General features: G+C 43.4%; 1 protein-coding gene across 2 annotated transcripts in view; it reads left to right on the plus strand.

The window, feature by feature from the left end:
• PSMD1 (proteasome 26S subunit, non-ATPase 1) overlaps positions 1-18,736 on the plus strand; it is a 74,118-nt gene extending 55,382 nt beyond the window's left edge. The window contains exons 19-25 of one of the 2 annotated variants that reach the window (XM_075157142.1): positions 4,254-4,356; positions 9,569-9,738; positions 11,439-11,531; positions 13,107-13,199; positions 15,549-15,695; positions 17,551-17,705; positions 18,531-18,736. In XM_075157142.1, the coding sequence (XP_075013243.1) occupies positions 4,254-4,356; positions 9,569-9,738; positions 11,439-11,531; positions 13,107-13,199; positions 15,549-15,695; positions 17,551-17,697 (753 nt within the window). In that variant the 3' untranslated portion in view covers positions 17,698-17,705; positions 18,531-18,736. Of the gene's footprint in view, positions 1-4,253; positions 4,357-9,568; positions 9,739-11,438; positions 11,532-13,106; positions 13,200-13,928; positions 14,166-15,548; positions 15,696-17,550; positions 17,706-18,530 lie in introns of those variants that run through there. The other variant, XM_075157143.1, reaches the window with a different exon arrangement.
• The last annotated feature ends 247 nt before the right edge of the window (positions 18,737-18,983 follow it).

Below are 18,983 nucleotides of genomic sequence, written 5' to 3' on the forward strand. Positions count from 1 at the left end.
GGAGGTGAGTGCCCCAAGAGCAAAGGCAGAACTGAGCTTTTGTCTGTACCATTCTTGCTTTCTCCAAAGAGGTGGAGCAATTGCTCCATGTGAAGACAACACCTTCCTGAACCGCTACAGTTTGAGCTGCCAAAGAGGCTTTCCCCGGCAGCAAGGAAGGTTTTGAGCTGGGACCTGATCCAGTCAAAAATCCCATTTCTGTGAAGCATTTGCTTTAGAGGAACAGCCTGAATGAGCATGCAGGCCTACCGTGCATTCGAATGCTGAGGCAGTCCTTTGATCTGAGTTTGCCTGGTCCCTAAGGCCAGGAGAGGTAGTCTCCCACCCTTTCATAGAACAATTTTGCTTGCGCTGATGTTGAAGTAAAACTTTGGAAAGGGCGCGCTTGCTCAATATGTTTTGCAGGGTTGACAGTGGTCCATGGCTCACGATGCACAGGTATGCAGAATTTATCTGAAAGCAGAACACTCTTGATGTGGCCCTACGTATTTTGTATTTTTATGAGTAGAGGGTATAAGGACTATTTCTTATTGTAGCTGTTCAGCACTTGTTCATTGAATGCCTGCTCTCAGCTGATTCCCTGCTGTAAGCTGTCCGTGCAACCTGGAGAGGTGGCAATTGATCCGCTCAGGTTTAGCAGCCAGGTTTCTGTCCCTTGGTCCCTTGCAGTTGTCGGTGTCTCGGTTAGCTCGCTGCGCTGCATGGTGTCCTGGTGCCACAGCTGGTGGGTTCCTGGTGGGTTCCTTGTTGCCCGAGTGTTTTGTTCATCTGCTCTAGACTAATGTACATGCGAGTAGGAGCTGTGGAAGGCATGCTAGGGAAAGGGTGCTCACCGGGGCAGCACGCCACGACCAGGGGAGGTGGATGACTCCCCCTGCTAGCCCTGCCTCGCCTTTCCTGAGCAAGGAATTTCTGCCCTCTGTTCCGAGGTGCTGCTCCATCAGACTTCAGATGCCAGCATGAACATTAGGAGTTCTGCTGAATGTCTTCTCACTTCACCCAGGGTTTCTTTCTCTGAAGATTTGATTACAGTGTAAATTCCAGATTACAGTCCACCAAATGAGCTTTGTAACATCTGTCTGTTTTTATAAATACTCCAAACCCAGAAACTGAGCCCAGAGTCACGGGAATTATGTGCTCTAAACAGAGGCACTGGAATCCTACTGCTCAGCTCAACCAGAGGAATAGTTTTACATGTTACTTCTGTGTCCCTGCATGTCTGTCCCAAACAATATCTGAAGGCTTTGGTTCACCTAGTCTGTATGTGGTTGCCCTTGATACTGCATGAGGCCCCGTTCCAGGTTGCAAATGCAAACTAAGTTTTTTTTTCCAGTGTACAAGAGGTCAGGCGTAAGAAACAAACTATATTAAATGTGTAAACCTCAGTGTAAGCTTTTATAAATAAAAATCGGGAGAGCGTGAAAAAGCATAAATGGAGTGAAGCAAGAGCAGAGTTTAGTCAGTATTTCCAGAATAAACCCTGTATTGTGTGTGCAGTATCTCCCTGCCACACATTTGTCTGTGTGGGTGCCCTGAAAATGTGGGTTGCTCCTTTTTCTTAGCTTTAATAAATACCAGGAAATCTAAGTCACCTCCTTTTGGGAACAGGGACTAGTGACTAAAAACTTCTCAGTGCAAAGGGGAATTGGTGAATAGAGAACCAATATTAGCACACGAATTGTTGGACTTGCTTAGACTGAAAAATGGAAATAGCGGCTGTTTTTACCCTGTCAGTTTTAATAAATGCCTCCTGCTCTACCGGAGAAGTGTTGTTTTGTTCAGCTTTGCTGCTCCTGTTTAAAAGTGGCTGGCTGCTCTGGTGCTTCGTGGTTGTGAGGCTGTCCATTTGTGTGAAACAAATAAAGTAATTTTAATACAGTCGTGTTTAGCAGGTCATAATTTACTCACATGAACGTTAGTGTCTTTCGCTGTCACAGACTGGTTTAAATCTCATCAGGTTAGATGCCGTCAGTGCTGAAGGAGTTGAGGTGACCAGTAGTACAGCTGGGTTAGTGGCTGAAAGAGCAAAGGCAGGAAAGGTATCGACCAGAGAGTGTCTGTCCCTTTAGGGCACCTGTGTTTTAAGTGGTGTGATGAGTTAACGTGCATTGAGAACTATTTTGCAGAAAACATGCAGTCTTAATCTGAAGTGTTCACTAAGTGTGTAGGGCTGCCAAATAGCGTTGCGGCTCGTGGGTATAATGCTTATGGATTGCAGAGGCAACCTCTGTCTTCTTTCCCTCCCAGACCTTGGACATAATCTCTATAAGGTAGAGTCTCTTACTGTCTCTGGTCAAAAATTCACACGTGAAATGTGGTGAAATTTATTGCTAGCATTACCTCGACTGCAGGATTACCTCATGGCTCTGATCTGCTTTTACTGGGGAATCTGATCTTGTGCTTTGCTGAGAAACCCCTGCAGTTTGATTTATCCCCTCAGTCAGCTCTTCGCTCTGTTTTGATCTTTTTTTTTTTTTTTTTTTTTTTTACCTTGATGAATCCCAGTTTAACAAAATGTTATTCCCAGGACAGCTCTCATGTCACTGACTCAGTTGTAGGAATGGTTGTTTTTTTTCATGGGTGCAAAAACTCATTCTGTAAGCGCTTTGAGATTCCCCAGTGCACCCCAAGACAGGCCACATGTGCTAGGAGTGGTGCCTGAAGGCTGCTCCTGGTGCTCAGTGCTGCCCACCCTTAGCACAGCGGGGCTTGCGGTGTCCTGCATGGACGGGGTACCGGCTGTTCGCTGGGTGCTGTTATCAGCGAGAAGGACCTCTTGAGTGTCGTAGTCAGTGTGTAAGCCTCCTTCCCTGGTACAGTTAGGCACTGGGAGCATCAGAGGCTGTGCGAGAGTGCGTTCCTAGGGGTGGTGCTGAAGCTTGGCCTCTTTGCCTACAGCAGACACTTAGTGTGTTTCACAGCTGAAAGGTAGGACCTTTCTTCAGACGCTTGTCACTCAGCAAGTATCACTGGTGTCCCTGGAGAGGCACGTGCTTTTTGGATGTGAAAAGTGGCTAGGGGGTTGTCTGGTGTTAGGGTTTTATACTTGGAAACTTTAACTGTGTTTGCAATACTAGGAGCTGCTCTGTGTCTCTGGTGGCTGTGTCTGGCCCTACTGCCTTGATCTAGAAGATTGTCCTCTCATCTGTGGCTGCAGATATAGGAAGAGGACTTGGAATACCAGCAACAAAGTGGACCAGTAGTGGGGAGAAGCTTATTCAGGACATCTTGGAAAGAGCCTTTTTGAAAATACCTCCTTTGCTTTTGAGCACATCAAGTGAAGGCTTAGTATGAAAACAGAAAGAATGAAAACAAAATGTTACATGGATATCTGATTAAAATTAACTTAGGGGTATAAAGAGTTATAAAGGATTCTTCCAGACATGCTGTGGATGGGATACAGCTTCCCAGATTTTGACTGGATTGCAGATTGGGATTTCCTGGTCTCCTTTTTCAGCTATAAAAATTACTTGAGCTGTATTGTTGCTCCACTCTATATATTAAAAGACATAAATTATTAATTTGGGAAAAAGCCTTAGATATTGCTGGATGTGCTACTGTTCTGACTCTTCAACACTTAGTGAACCAATGAAAGATGAAGCTGTTCAAAGCAATGACGATAATATAAGCAAAGGTTTAGCAATTTCCCTTACTAATGTGCGCTTAAGATACTGTGGTGAATATACCATGGCATAAACTGTTACTTTATTAAATATTTTCATTAATGATTTTCACTTAAAAGGTAAGAGTGCAGTAGCAAAATTTGCTGATGATGCACCATAGGGGCATTATCAATACAGCAGAAATATTGTACAGAAAAAATAGAATAGGTTTGAGGTTTTCAGAAGTAGGAGTTGGATGAAATTTAATAAAGTGCAATGTCACGCACCTAAGTACACATAGTAGTTCTTGCTCCAAAGTCATCAGTTGATCTTTTTTTTATTCCAGTGACACTCCAGAGATTCTCAGGCTATTCCTGTAAGGCCTGCAAAATGTGGTTTGAAAATGCATGTCCATCCTAACTATTTTAAAATTGCTGTATGGGTATCTTCAAGTGGGGAAAACATCTGTAATTAATTATTAGCAGGATGACTTGTAACACCAGTGACTAACGCCGTTGAAAAATGTCGTCCTAGGATGCAGAAATCCAGGATACTTCCATTAAAGACAGAATATTTTACTCATGCAGTCAGTTTTATAATCTCTGTCTCTTTTTTTTTTCTTTCTTTTTTTTTTTTTTTTTTTTTATCCAGGTCAGCCAGTTCAGACAGCTCTATTCCAAAGTGATCAATGATAAACATGATGACGTTATGGCAAAGTTTGGAGCAATCCTGGCACAAGGCATTTTGGATGCAGGTAATTCCCCAAACATTTAAAGCAGTCAAAATTTCTTAAACTTGTTTGGCTACAGTAGCTGTAACAGCAAATTTCATTTGGGAGATGAGGTGCTGGCTTTATGCCTGTTGTATAATAGAAGCAAGGAATCTCAAATTTCAAGTCATTTTAGCTAATTAAAGAAATAAACCCTGGTTTATAGTTTCAGCTTGTATCATCAGCATGCTTCTGTTAGGAGAGACTCAACCCAGTCATTGGGGCAGAATTTGTGTCCAGAAGTCTGGACAAATATGATCTTTTTGCTCTAAGTCTGTTTTGTCACCCTCAATGTTGATTTATAGCATGATAGGTTGCTTCTTTATTTTTCTAAGTAAGCACTTGCTCCAGAAATTTGGAAACCTTGTGGTATCCAGTCCTCATATTTTGCTTTTTCTGTTAAAACTTGACATAACCAGTTTAAAATATATGTATGTATTAAATATGTTTTTAATAACTAGGTTTTGCCTCTTTCCTGATTATTAAGAGAGGTGTTGCACAAAGAGGGAAACATAGTTAACTGCATCAGTGTTGTTCCAGAAGACCCAGTTAGTTTCACAGACTACTACATTTTTTTAGCAGAGGAAACATCATTTCATGAGCGTTAATGACTAAATGTTGAGCCGGGGATAGGATTCTCTGAAGTCATTAGCATTTCACAAGGGTTAAATTGCAGGGCCTATTAAGGAAGGCTTCTGTAAGCAAAGAAGACAGACAATGTTTTGTTTTGAATTTTCCCTTCTGCTGGAGTTAAGACTTGTACAGTGCTGTGTGTGTCAATAGCACCCCCCTTCCAAGTTTCCAAACACATTTTCTCCCCTCTGGTCTCTAATGCAGTGGCTTTTTCTTGCCTTGCACCTCCTTACTCCCTGTGGTAGGTAGAAACAAGCTGTTTTTCCCTGTACTCTGAGATCAAGGTTAGTCCTGAAGTCAGCTAAGCAAAGGAGTCTCATATATTTGTCTCTGTGGCATGGCTCGAGCACAGCACCATGCACTGTGCTTACACAGTGTCTGTATGAAATTACTACATCTCCAAGCCATGTGGTGGGGGGAGAAAAACTTAGGGCTGCCTGGGCTTGCCTGCATGGAAGCAAGCTTAAAAAGCTCTCTTCCTGGCGGACATGTGGCAGTCAGGCTGCTCTGTGCTCTATGACTAGGGCTACTCAGAGAAGAAAGCAACAGAAACCACCTTCTTTGTCTTTCTTGCCTCCCAGGTACCCCTCCTGGGGCTCAGACTCTGAGCAATATTCTTGGCACAGCACTGTTAGAATAATTTTGGTCATTCCCATACTCATATTGTGTTGCTGGGAAGCCAGAGCCCAGCTGGCTCAGAGATTTTTCTCTCAGCAGTGCAGACCTGCTTCGAATTCTGACCTTTAAGATTAAATCATAAAAATGCAGCTAAAACCTTATTTGCTTCCTGTGTCACTCATGTATTGTATAATGACTTGGAAACCAGAAGCATCCAATTTTAATAAACTACATGTGAATTTGTGCCAACTTTAACCTCTTTATTTCTTGCTGAGCGGCTGGGGGAAGGCTGTGAACTACCCTTTCTTAACCTATTGCCACTTTCATTAGAGCCTCTTAAAAGAATAAATTCTTTTTATCTCTCCCATACAACTACAAGTGCTTATCTGAAACAATGAGCTATAGAATTTAATTATCACTACCAGGAAGAAAAGGTTCTGTGTGTCATCTGCCACAATTAGGGCAACTGAGTTTGGGTTTTTTTGTCGGGTTTTTTTTTGTGGGGGAAGGAGAAAAGTATAATTCTCTTCCAATGACAGGCTTTGGTTAAAAGTGCAACTGGGAAGTGATGCACTGGAGATAGGGTTTTTTTGCTCTGACAATGAGGCAGTCATTAGACTGGTAGTTTCATGGAAGGAGCAGGGTACCTTGGGAGCACTGAAATGGAAATGAAGAATTTGGTCATTGTGTAATTGTTAGACTTCAGCAGCTACATTTTTACTTCTTTAATAAAATAAGAAAAATGTAGACACTCTAAATTTAACTTAGGGATTTTTTTTCCCCCAAAACCTCTGAACTTTTATAATGCTCCCTTTCATGTACAAACATGCTCTCTTGTTCCAGGCTGATTACTCCCTTTCTGTTCTTTGCAAAATCAATACGCTTTATTTTCTGGAGTATGTATTTGTAAACGTGAGCTACAAAAGGGATATACTTATCTAATTAGATGTCATCATTTTACCTGCTTGAAAACTATTTTGCCCTCTGGACTCTAGGTATCTTCTCTGGTTCTTAATGCCACATTTCTCAATCAGTGGGGAAAAAAGGAGGAGCGGCAGTCACTACACAAATATCTGTGTAGTATATCTGGACAATCCTTTTCTCGCTATTTAGGAAAGGTTTGGGTGGGTCAGCAGTGCAATGGGTTGGGGACAGAATGTAGCATTGGGCAAAGTTGTTGTTGATAGCCTGATGGTGAATGTACTGGATTCTCTACAGTTTGGAGACATTTGTAATGAGTGATGAAAAAGAACGTGTCATCCAAATTACAGAGGAAAGAGTTGCCTATCTCTTCATTGCTGTCTCTCCAATATGCGCCTCGCATGATGTGTTATATTTTGGATGTTAAGGACTTTAGTACGAAAAAATAAACTTCGATGCATAAGCTCTGCTCTCCCATGTGTTGAATTCAGTGCTACTGTTTCCCACCTTTCTCTTGCCTGTCCCTGTTCATGAGCTCTTCATGTAAAGTTGGGTCTAACTCTCTGGTAGTTAGGAAAAGCACATTATCTTGTGCTAATGTTTTTGTCCCTTAGATTAGAGCTACCTTGTGTTTCATTGCCCATGTGAATCAGGTTGCTGGCACATGCTGAAATCAACTCTGCTGGGGTTTTGATGGCTTGTCCTGTGAGATTTTGACTTTTCTCTGCTGCTGCTGCTATCAGTTCAGGTCATCCTCGTTCACTACATAGATGAAGCAGATTATAAGTCTTTGCTGATAGAGAAAGAAACAGTATGATATTGTTTGAAAATGGGATGCTGTCTAGGCCAGGGTTAGAAACTAATTTCCAAGGTCCACAAAGCATCTTTATCTAATGACTGTTGTGCTGGTGTGTTGTCCTGGGCTACACTGCCACAGTATTACCAAGTGCCACCATGAATATGTAAAGAGTGAGTTCATCAAAGTATATAGATCATTGGCGTCTGCTTGCTGCACTCCCCATCTTGTTAACTGACATTGAACTTGAGCCAGCAAATCCTCATAGCCTTCAGAACAGCCACTTTAATTCCAGCAAACCTTGCCACAGTGTGAATTCTGGGAGATGGACCCCATAGTACTACCCAAGGAGCCATGAAAATTTTTCTTGTGTGTTTTTGGATTTTTTTTCCAGGCATCATGTCACAGCTCTCATCCATCCAGCCAAAGATCTGGAATGTGTTCCCTTCCAGGTTATCAGGTCTGCTACTAAATCATGAAGATAAATCACAGTTGTGCAATATCATGTCTCCCCACCTTTCCTGCTCCCTGCAAAACCCTGGGAGTGAGGGTGGGCTCTGTGTGGGTGTAAAACAGCAGACAGCAGTAGCATGACAGCATCGTTTGAATATGAAATCTGTTACTCATCCAGGAAATTCCAGAGATTGGATAATATAATTCTAAAGGTTAAAATAAATTCTGAAAATTAAAGTCCAAAAGTTTGATAAAATCTAGTTAAGCTGCTTGTGCAACATTCACTGGGCTGCTTGATCCAGAGTATCTGCAGATTACTGACCTGGCCCTTATACAGTGATGCAGTGAAGAAAAGTTCAGAATAAAGATGGGGGAAGAAGACCACAAATTTGAGTGTGCAGTGTTTGACATGTTTATGGATGGCACAAGACCTGAGGCAGTCCCTCCTTAATGCTGTGGCAAATTCAAGTACAAAGGCAAGAGATAAGTATTGGAGAAAATAATGAGAAGCAGAGCAGACCTAGCAGCAGTAAAAGATGAGACTGTATCATTGTCTTTCTTCAAAGAGGCAGCTGGAAGGAGTTCTCCAGTCAAACAGCAGGAGATGTATTGCTACCACAAAAGGAAAAGCAAGGACATTGTATGTATGCAGAGTATCCTACAGGAGGGCATCAGAATCCTCCATCTTCCACTGCTTTTCCTGGGACTAACACTGACAGATACCTAAGATGAGATTGCTGCTTCATTCAGGACTTTCATTACTTTTGGCAGCAAAAATTAATTTTGCTTGTCTTTAAAACTCAGACAGCTCCATTGCTGCCTGGCCCTATCAAGGTGGCTGTTTGTGCGAGGCAGAGGAATGCTACTCCAGTTTGGGATTTTCAGCTATAAAGCGCTGTGAGTTTGCAGCGAGTGGGCATTTGTATTTTAACAAAGTTAACCTCCCTGCACCTGGTCTTGTCAGCAGTATGGACTTGCCTGGTGCCCTCTTCAACTCAATTCACTGTGTTCATCAGAAGTCTGAAGATCAGATTAACACTTTCTCACTCTGTCTGCAAGCCCAATCTTTCAATTTGGTTTCTGGATGTTTCTGCACTGCGTCGACATATGGAGTTGTTTTGGTCTCTGCTTTGCAAGTACAAAGCTAAGACTTGGTTTCTGGCAGAGATGTAATTTTGCTGCAAAGTCTGCAGGAGCTTGTCTCTCTGCTGCTCAGATTGATAACGTCTAGAAGCAACTTCTGAAGTTGCTGCTGTTTACATTTTTTTCTACTGAGATGGTGTAGGATAAAAACCTAGGCATATTTCTTCTGAATAACTGACAGTTCAGGGAGGCAGTCACAGAAAGAAAAGTTTCTGTATGCACTGTTTTCCTTGTGAGTCTTGTCCTGTGGATCATCTATATGCTATGTTTTAAAACTGCTTATGGCAAAGGTTTGCCTTTTTCTCCCCCGCTCCCTGCCTTCTGAATTGTACGGTTTTTTTAATATCCTGGCAAAATGAGCATGGAAGGGCTGTATTCATTGATTGTGTTTGGGTAACATCTAGCAGATAGAGCAGTTTGGTTGTTACACTGCCGGTCTGTTTTGCTGCGTAAGCTGAGATCAGAGTGAAGGAAGGAGGTGTATTCCAGAGGAGAAAGCTGACAGTGTTGTGGCCTGGCTTGCACTGTGTAGCCCCCTTCACAGCAGCTGTTTTAGAGATGCATCGCTCAGGTGTCTTTGTGGAGTACCCAGGAATGCATTAACTAACTTACTTCGTTTATGATTCCTTACAGGGGGCCACAACGTAACTATTTCGCTGCAGTCGAGGACGGGACATACTCACATGCCTTCCGTGGTGGGGGTTCTGGTCTTCACCCAGTTCTGGTTCTGGTTCCCCCTGTCACACTTCTTGTCGCTGGCTTTCACCCCAACCTGTGTCATTGGCCTTAACAAGGATCTTAAGGTACGTAATGAGCAGAGAGAAGAGGCACTGATAGCTGCCTGGAAGACTTGAATGGTCTGGGAGGGGTGCGCGTGGATTTATTGGTTTTCTTTGCATGTCTCCAGCTTGTTTGTGCCAGAAGAGGCACTAACTGGAAGAAGTCTGAAAAGCAGGCTTAAATTGCAGAGCTGGTGGTAGGAATAGGGACAAGAAAAACGTAGAGAGCAGACTTTGACCCCTTTACTTCAAAGTAGCTTACAAAGAAAGGAATTCTAGTCAGTATATGTGGGCAGAGACCACCCCGTTAGCACTCCAGAAGATCAAGGTTATTTAAAAAAAAAAAAGTGTGTCGCCCCCTCTGCCCTCCCATATAAATTATGTGATATTCTCCCCTAGGAAAGCTAGCAGTGGGAAAACAGAATTTGTTTGGATTCCTTGGGGAGTAAACGTTAAACTGAGCAGTACTGCACTTTTCTTATGTATCTGTTCTTCCAGCTGATCAGCTGTGGTATGGCCCCTGCAAGCTGTGTACCATGCTGGGTCTCCTGTGCTGAAGAACGGAGCTAGTAACTTCCACAAAAAAGCTGCTGAATGTGGCAGCGCAGGGGTGTGCAGCCCTCTCCTGTCATTGCTGCAGGCTTATTCTGCGATGCACAGAGCATGCGTAGGGCTGGGCTGCTCTCAGGGTCCCTCTGTAGGACTGAGCCAGCTTGCTGGGTTGCAGCTGCATGACCAAAACCTTATGGCTCTAGGTTGTTCTTCTCCACATATGTCGGGCTGAGCATCGAGTCAATCTACACACAGCTCAAAATTCTCCCTCTGAAGAGGAGAGAGGTTTGCATGAAAATGTTTCCCCCTCCCCAGTCCCAAATACTTCACAGAGGTTGCATTGCTGCTTGTCTCTGCACCTCCCCAGCGGTAATAGGCTGAGCACCTTTTCCGCTGCTTGGCTGTACTGCCATTTGGACTCCCTCTCCCCATCCCTTAGAGTTTCCGTGGAGCCCAAACGGCTGTAGGTGAGGTTATGTTGTGTAACTTGGCTTGCATAGTAAAGCCAGCTACAGGCTGGATGTATGTTATGGGCTGCACCACACCCACCTCGCTTCCTCAGAGCGGTCCCTCTTCTGTTGTTGCTCCCTGATGTGTCGTTGGGGAAGAGTTGAGATACTGCAGAAGTTAATTTAATTTAAGAATTTGGATTGGCTGTCAAAAGATGCTTTCTGCCCTTGCTTAAGTAGCCGAGAGTAAGAGAATATGTGGCATTGGTAACCCACCCCCAAAATGTAGTGTCCTTTTGGAAGAGGTTAATGTCAGGCAATGCTTGATTTGCCGTAGCGTGCATTGACAGAGCAGATCTTCACTTAGATCTTAAACCAATTTTGTGTTAATACGAGCAGGCACAGCAACAACATCAAAACCTCAAAAGCTTCGAAACAGTGAAAACAAAGCATGGTGTGAATAGCGTGGAGTATATGGAGAAGGCTAGGAGAGCTTGCCAGAGTCGAATTATAGAATAATTAAATAACATTGTTCTAGTTGAACTGTTGCCACTGATAACAGTTTTTCAGCTTCCGGAGGGGGAGAAGGGGAAGCTTGTATTCTTTAGAGGATCTGTGTTTGTCTCTGCTGGAAGGAAAATGAAGCCAAAGTGATTATTCTGCTGTGGATTTTTTTCCCCTGCTTTTCTCATCTCTAACAATTTTTTTTACTTTTTGTTTTAGATGCCAAAAGTTCAGTACAAGTCCAACTGTAAGCCGTCCACATTTGCCTACCCCCCACCTCTCGAGGTACCAAAGGAAAAGGAGAAAGAAAAGGTATTTGGGCTAGCTTTTTGTGTTGCAAAGACTAACTCCTAGTATAAACATTGACTTTGGTGGCACTAACAGGGAATCTAAAGAGCAAAAGAAAAATTGGCAGGCGCTATTGTCTCTGAAAGAGAATTCTAGCTATTTTTTCCTGCTGCGCCTGGGACTGTTGCTGATCATGCCGTACAACTGCTATGCTGCTGAGCCACTGGAACCTCCCTTGTCTCCACTGGTCAAGCAGAAGCATTGATTAATAAAACTGTTTTCCATGCCCTACTGATTTGTATGTGTGTATCATCTTTGTGTAGCACCAAGCACAACGGGGTCCTTGTTCATGACTTGGGCTTCAAAATGCTACTGCAGTACAAACATTGAGAATATTAAGTGGGACACTTCTCAAATAGTCCCGTGTGGAAGGACAGAAGTGTACCTGGGCTTAGGGCAGTGGGCCCAGATTGCAAAGAGGTAAGTATGGAACTGAGAATATCTAGGTATTGAAAAGGAAGAGATGAGACCTATGGAATGATAAGCGGGACAATAGTGGAAGCAATTTGTCTCCTGGCGTGAGACGGTAAAAGCTGTTAAGCAGACCACAGCAGCAGGCAGAGCAGCCCTCAGGGAGCAATTGCAGCAGTGGAGACCTCAGCCCTGTCGTGCTGATGAATGACATTTTGTGAAAACTGTAAAACATTTTACCAGAATTAATTGCTGGCCAGGACAGATTTCCGAGCCACCGAGGAACCCAGAAATGAACTCTGATGAAAAGCAAAGCTTACTGCTCATAGCTGCTTTCTTGCCTTTGGAATAGGATGGGAATTGGACAAATCCTTTCTCTTAAATTAAAATTCTTCTCAAAATTAAAATGTGCCAAGAACCCGCATTTAGCCTAGAAAGCCTCACCAGCAATGTGAGAAATGCAGTTGCTTCCTGTCCCTCTGAGCAAGTTACTGCTTTACAGAGACAGCTACTGTGGATAGAGAGATGTGCTCACTGGAAAGGAGACGTGCTGAATTCTTGTATTCGAGCGTTGCTTCTGGGTACCTTCTGGCTTAGGAGTGCCAAAGTCTCCTGAGGGCTCCTCCATAGGGCATTTTGCGTATCCACTTCTTCAGATCAATGAGAAACACAGCTCTCTGATTAGGACAGTGGAACAGCTTTAGGTCATTCTAAAGAGTATCTATATACATGTTTCTTTACCTCGGAGACTCTGGCAATGGGTTTTCTTATAACAAGAATTCCATTTGTTGCTCTGTTAGAAATAAACAAACAAACCTCCCATGTAGAGACCCAGACAGTAATGATTAATCTCTAAATTAGGAAGTTTGCTCTCCTGCTGCATATGTGGCTGGACCCCAGTCTGCATCCATGGCATTTTTTTGTCCCATCTGTGCCATTTATTTGCTTTGACGGTGGTGTATTTGTCCCTTAAACAGAGCAGTGGGTAGGAAGTGGAATTGATCTTATTGACACCTGCACTGAGAACTGACCTAATACTGATTTCCCTTTGTTCCCCTGCCTGGGGAGCTGAAGCACAGCGTACAGTGTTGCAGTCACGCTGAATGCCTCCTCTGTTGACATATCCAGGTTTCCACTGCTGTGCTGTCCATCACCGCAAAAGCCAAAAAGAAGGAAAAGGAGAAGGAGAAAGAGAAGAAGGAGGAGGAGAAGATGGAAGTGGTGGGTGCAAACATTGAAACTTAAATGTCTTCTTCCCCCCCTTATAAATGTGGAAGGTATATCATGAAAGCTGGCACCCACTTAACGCTGTCCCCCCTGCCACCTGTGTTAGGTCTGAGCAAAGCATTAACACACGTTTCAGTGTACTGCATACACTGGTTAGCATCTTCACTCTGTGTGTCTGTGTGTGCTGTTAAAGGCAAGAGGCGGTATTATTTATGAATCCATTATTTTTGAGAAATAAATCTTTCCTCAGTATTGTTAAATAACTGACTTTCTCAAAGGCAGAAGCTTGTTTTGACAAATTTATGTGCCTTTAACTGCATGAACCTTTTCTGCATTATTTCATTGCCTGCCTTTTCTAGACCATGGGAATTTTATCTCTTATCCATGTACTTTTCCTATTAATGTGGAAAAAGTCTTAATAATTTCATGTCCTTGGTACCTCTGACCTTTTAAAAAGAACTCAATGTTGTAGCAGTTGCTTGATGGTGTCTAATTCAGTTACGAGCACTGAAGAGTTTAAACTTTCTGGTTTTGGATATGCTTAACCTCCCATTCCGAAACGTTCACCTTTTTGGCAGCAATTTCTTACGTGCTTTGCCCACCTATCAAAATGCCAAACGTTTATTCACACCCACCTCAGGACCAGTTGAGCTTTGAGCACAGGATCCATACGCTGCTCAGTAGTTATGGTGATTGCTTTGGTCCTCTGACGATTTCTTTCAGCTCATAGACCTGACACTGGAACTTGTCATTGTCATCTGTGAATAATATGTCAACCTGGAGCAAGCTGAGGGATAGAGAAATGGCTGGATAATGAATTCTTGGTGGTTGCTGTAATTTGGAAAATACTTGGCAGCTAAAATTCTTGCTGTACCCTGACAAAGGACCCTTCCTTTTGTGCTCTACTAACAGATGCAAATATGCAAAGAACAACTGTAAGCTGAAAATGAGTTATGCTGACAAGCTCAGTAGAAACCTTTCTGATTCCACTTCTCTGTGAGAAAAGCAATGTGGTCACAGAATTTTTTGCCTCTTTTTAAAATTAAAGAAACACACAAATAGTATGTGAAGAGAGTATGGCATAAGATCAAAGGTGTATGTGTAAAATAACCTTCCGAGACCTACTTAAATGCGGCCATGTTGTAGGCACTGAACTTTGTACAATTGGCTCAGAAAATGAATCATATCATGCATGCAAGGTAGAATCTCTGCTTTTTGTCTTTTTCCTCTTTTATCAATGTTTGCTTGTCATCAAACATTGCCTTTTCTTCAAATTACTCTTACAGCACTATATACTAAGCAAAATGTGCAGAACAAATACATGTTTATTCTAAATTTGCTACAACTTACAGTTAAGTACAGTTGTTGAGAGGAGGCAGTATATTAGAAGGGGTTCATGTGTCGTGTCTCTGTGTGTGTACGCTCCAGATGTCTGAAAAGTTTTCTTGACTGAATTGAGCAGAAAAACGAGGATAATAAAAAGGGAGCTTGCTGCCACCTGCTGTGTTTGAGTCGAGTGTTTTGCCATTGTCCTAATGTTTTAGAGGTATAATTGCTTTCCTGTTTTTATTTGATGCCTGTTATATGACTAGTAATCCATAGCTTCCAAGAGACCTGCACAGTGACAAGCAGTCACCGTGCCGGAGGAAGTCCTGTCTGCTGTGACAGGACGTGCCATGCATTTGGTGGTGTTCCTGATCATTTCCTATTGGTTGTTTCTGTCTTTTCTGCAGTCTTTTTTGTTTTGCAACTCAGATGTTCCCGAGCAAGAGGGAAAACATGATCCATGTTCTTAAGTATGTAAAGGATGCTGTGTTTTTTCCTTCTGAGCTTTTGCCTCCAGCTGCTGAGTCATTGGTAAAGGAGGGTTTAACTGCAATTCCCTAGGGAGTCACTGAGGTCGAGTCATTTTGGTTGAGCTGCTGTCAGTGATGGCTGTATAGCTGCGAAAATACAAGAGCAGCTTTTGGGAATCTTCATGTGCTTAGTAATGATATTAAAGAATCTTCAGTTGTGAAGAAAAAGTGGTGAGTTTACAGAGGAAGTATTAGAAAGGGAAGCCAGAGGTAAACTGTTCCACTGCCACCTCTTGTTGAACTTATTTTCACCTGCAGTTGAGAGCAAGGCATTGCCACGTTGAGAGTACTTAGATCCACGCTGGCGTTGCCTGTGCCAGCTGATAGATACGTGTTAGGTTGTTCCTCAGCAGGAGGGTGGCTTCGCACCGTGCTCTGGAATTGCTGCCTGTGTTAAGAGTAGCAGGTTGTACCTTACCCTCCTGAGTTGTGAAAGGGCTAGAGACTACTGTTAAAATCATGTTGATGTTCTCTTCCCCTTCCACAGGATGAGACTGAAAAGAAGGATGAAAAAGAAAAGAAAAAAGAGCCTGAACCCAACTTCCAGCTTCTGGACAACCCAGCCAGAGTCATGCCTGCTCAGCTGAAAGTTCTCACTATGACAGAGAGCTGCCGATATCAGCCTTTCAAACCAGTAAGCGTCAGCTTCCTAGTCCCTGTGCTTGACAGAGCGTTCCCAATGCTGGGCTAGTGCGTAAGGACCCAGAAGTTCTCTGTGTACATGGGAATGCCACTCACAGCTGGTGCATCGCTGTAATGCATTATAGAGATTTGCAACTTCACTGCTGTCGTACTTGCTTTTTAATGTCCCTCTCTCCAAATGATCAAATGTAGTTCTAGTTGGGGGAAAGCCAGAGCTGCTGCAAACCTTTTCACCATGCTAATGCTGCTTTATTTTTCTTTCTTCTACATATGTCACGTGCTGTAACCTGGATATCAATCAGACATACTCTTTGTATTAATGACGTTGCTGGGGACATAAAGACTGAGCCGTGATCTTTACAATGGGCTGAGAAGTTATACAGGCTCATTGTCAAAGCAATGAAATACATTAGGACTTGTGCTGGGGCTTTATTATTCTGCAGTGGAGTTTATACCTAAATGGATTATTTTTTTCATTAAACAGATTTCTTATTCAGTTACATCTGACCTTAGAAAAGTGCTTTCATCTTCTGTTAATATAGAGTAGAGATAGCGTGTGATTGTCAGATGGAGAATGTAAAAGGCTTTTTAGTATTAGCCCAACAGGTAACTATTTTTTGTGAGATATATTGCAAAACTAATATATTGCAAAACTAATAAGCTTGCTCCTGACCTCTAAATCTCCCGAGTCAAATTCTTCTGGCCCTTATTTTTGTTCAAGAAATAACACCCTTGACTTCCCCCTTTTGCAGGATTATGCATGGGAAAACTGTGTTCAGAATAAGTAATATTTTTTCCAGGAAAGTAGTCGTGTTTTAGTAAATGGATTTCCTGGAATTCCATCAGCACATTGGAATTCTCTGTGCATCGTCCCCTTTTGAAACGTCTCCTTTAGCATAGCTGTGGAAGGATTTTTCAGTTTCTATCCTTTAAAGAGAGGAGGTGACCCAGCTGGTGTTTGGGAAGATCTGCGATGTGGTCCAGTAAGTGTCCACTCATGCAGCTGAAATGTGGACGTATGTAGCTGTTTGCTTCAGTTTCAAAAGAAGCCGAGTCCTTGGTGAAGGGAGTGCAGTTTCCTGCCTTAACTCCCCTGTAAATGGGTTTTGAAGAGAACAGAACAGTGCAGGTTTTTTTCTGGGATTAGGGTGTGTAACCAAGGAGGCTCTCAAAACGGAGCTGTTCTGGAGCTTTGCTCTGCTTTGGGGAACGCCAGAGCAAAAGGCTTCTTTGAAATGCTGTTTATAGCCTGGAATCCTGCTGTGGTCAAAGCTCTGATCCCAGCCAGGCGTGACACAGCGCTGCCTCTTTGCACCTCGTGTTTCAGTCCTGGAGACGCACCGATTTGCTTTAGCCTGCCAGGATGTTTGGTTGTGATCTTTGTAATTAATTCCCCTTTGTTTTACGAGGTTCTGCTAATAGGATTCCTCAGTCGGTGGAAGGTAGTGATCAGATTAGTCTCTGTTTCAGATAGCCTGGCTACAGACAGGTGGCTACACAGAGAGGCTTCACTAAGCTTTGTTGCCCTGAAAAGATGAGCCTTATAAAGCAATTATGGTTTAATTAGTTTTCATGTGGAAGCCCCAGACTGGGGCTGGGGTAAAGCTGTGAATCCAGATGCCATTTTCTATCGAACTGAGACTTAGATAGTGGAAATACAAACGGTAGCCTGGATAGGCTCTGTCTGTTCATCCCCTTATCAGGCAAGGGATCCGGGTGGGTGTCAGAAGCTTTGCTCTCTGAAACTCACTCCTGCTGGGGTGTCTCATACGGCCTAGGATAAACACAAATACTGCACCACGAGGCAGAGGTGAGCAGCTCTAATGCTCGCTGCACTTGTCTTGCAGCTTTCCATTGGAGGCATCATCATTCTGAAGGATACCAGTGAGGATATGGAGGAGCTGGTTGAACCTGTAGCAGCTCATGGTCCGAAGATTGAGGAAGAGGAGCAGGAACCTGAACCACCAGAGCCCTTTGAGTACATTGATGATTAAGACCTGAGGTACAGTGTAGCGTGCAGAGTCACCTTTGTTAATCCCAATGAAGGAAGAGCCTCTTTGGATCAACTGAAACGGTTGCCAGGACTCAGCACTCTTGTTTTAGCTCTTTGACGGCTCCTGCGCCAGATTCAGGAACATACACTCTGTCCCGATTTGAAGAGTTTGGCAGAAATAAAAGAGAAATCCAGATCAGGCCTGACCCAGTCATACTGGATCTGGTCTCTAATCTCGCAGGCTTGGCTACTCTTGAGTAGAGCCTTGCTGGGCAGAGTTAGAGCAGTGCGTGGGGTCACAGGCAACAGCTGAGCTGGCAATAATCAGCTCATGAAAGATGGTCCCAGAGGGGCAAGTGGTGTATGTAACATCTGCTTGACCTCAGCGTGGCAGGATTGGTGGAAAGAGAACTGCCGCTCTGCTTTCCGGGTTGTCTTGTCTTCCAAGCACTTCTTAGCAGAATTTAAAGACACTCCAGTCGTGGGCTCTGTGGTGCTCTCTGAGGCCGACTTAACGATCCTTGTAGATCTGTTCCAGGCAAGGAATGGCGCAGTTCTCAGGTTCCTTGGTTAAAGTGCCTGAACTGATGTGCAAGTTTCTCACTGAGAGGCAGAAACCCGGTTGCTTTATTTCCAAATATGGGCTGGCATGTCCCAGTGCTCCCAAGAGCAAAGATTATGCACTTGAATTGGTGGATGGGCAGGAAAACAAACTCCTTGCTAAAAACTGTAAATGTTGCGTCAGTGGCAGGCTGGGGTGAGTGTGTGGGCCAACTACAAGAAGCCTTAGTTAAATACGTTTGCTTTTCTGGTTTCTCTCTCTCCCTCCTCCAGGATGTCCTCTAAAGACGACACTATGCTTGATATCAGAAAGACAGACATGAAGACCTTCCTATCGAGAACTGCTGTTCAGTGCATGCAACCCCAATCTGTGCTGAGCTAAAGCTGATAGTCCGTGTTTTATGGCTGAAGAACAGATATATGCTATTTAGTGTACTCTTTCACAAAACCTTGTTTTCAAATAAATATATTAAAAACTCTTGACAGACAACTTGCTGCTTTAAAAAAAAAAAAAAGGAAGCCCAACAACCTTCTTTTCTGCTCACCCCAGATGTTAAAAACTAGACCCCAGTTGTGCATCTTCCCCCAGCAAAGCTTGACTGACTCTGTTCCTCTGTAGAGTCCTCGGGATCTGTGCACATCTCTGCTTTCTCTAGCGCTCGTTTAGGCTGAGCAAGGTCACCAACTCGGGTCTGGCCCAGCCGTAGCTCTGATGCTGCAGAGAGG

The sequence above is a fragment of the Calonectris borealis genome, chromosome 9 (assembly GCF_964195595.1).
Source record: "Calonectris borealis chromosome 9, bCalBor7.hap1.2, whole genome shotgun sequence".
Classification (NCBI taxonomy): Eukaryota; Metazoa; Chordata; class Aves; order Procellariiformes; family Procellariidae; genus Calonectris; species Calonectris borealis.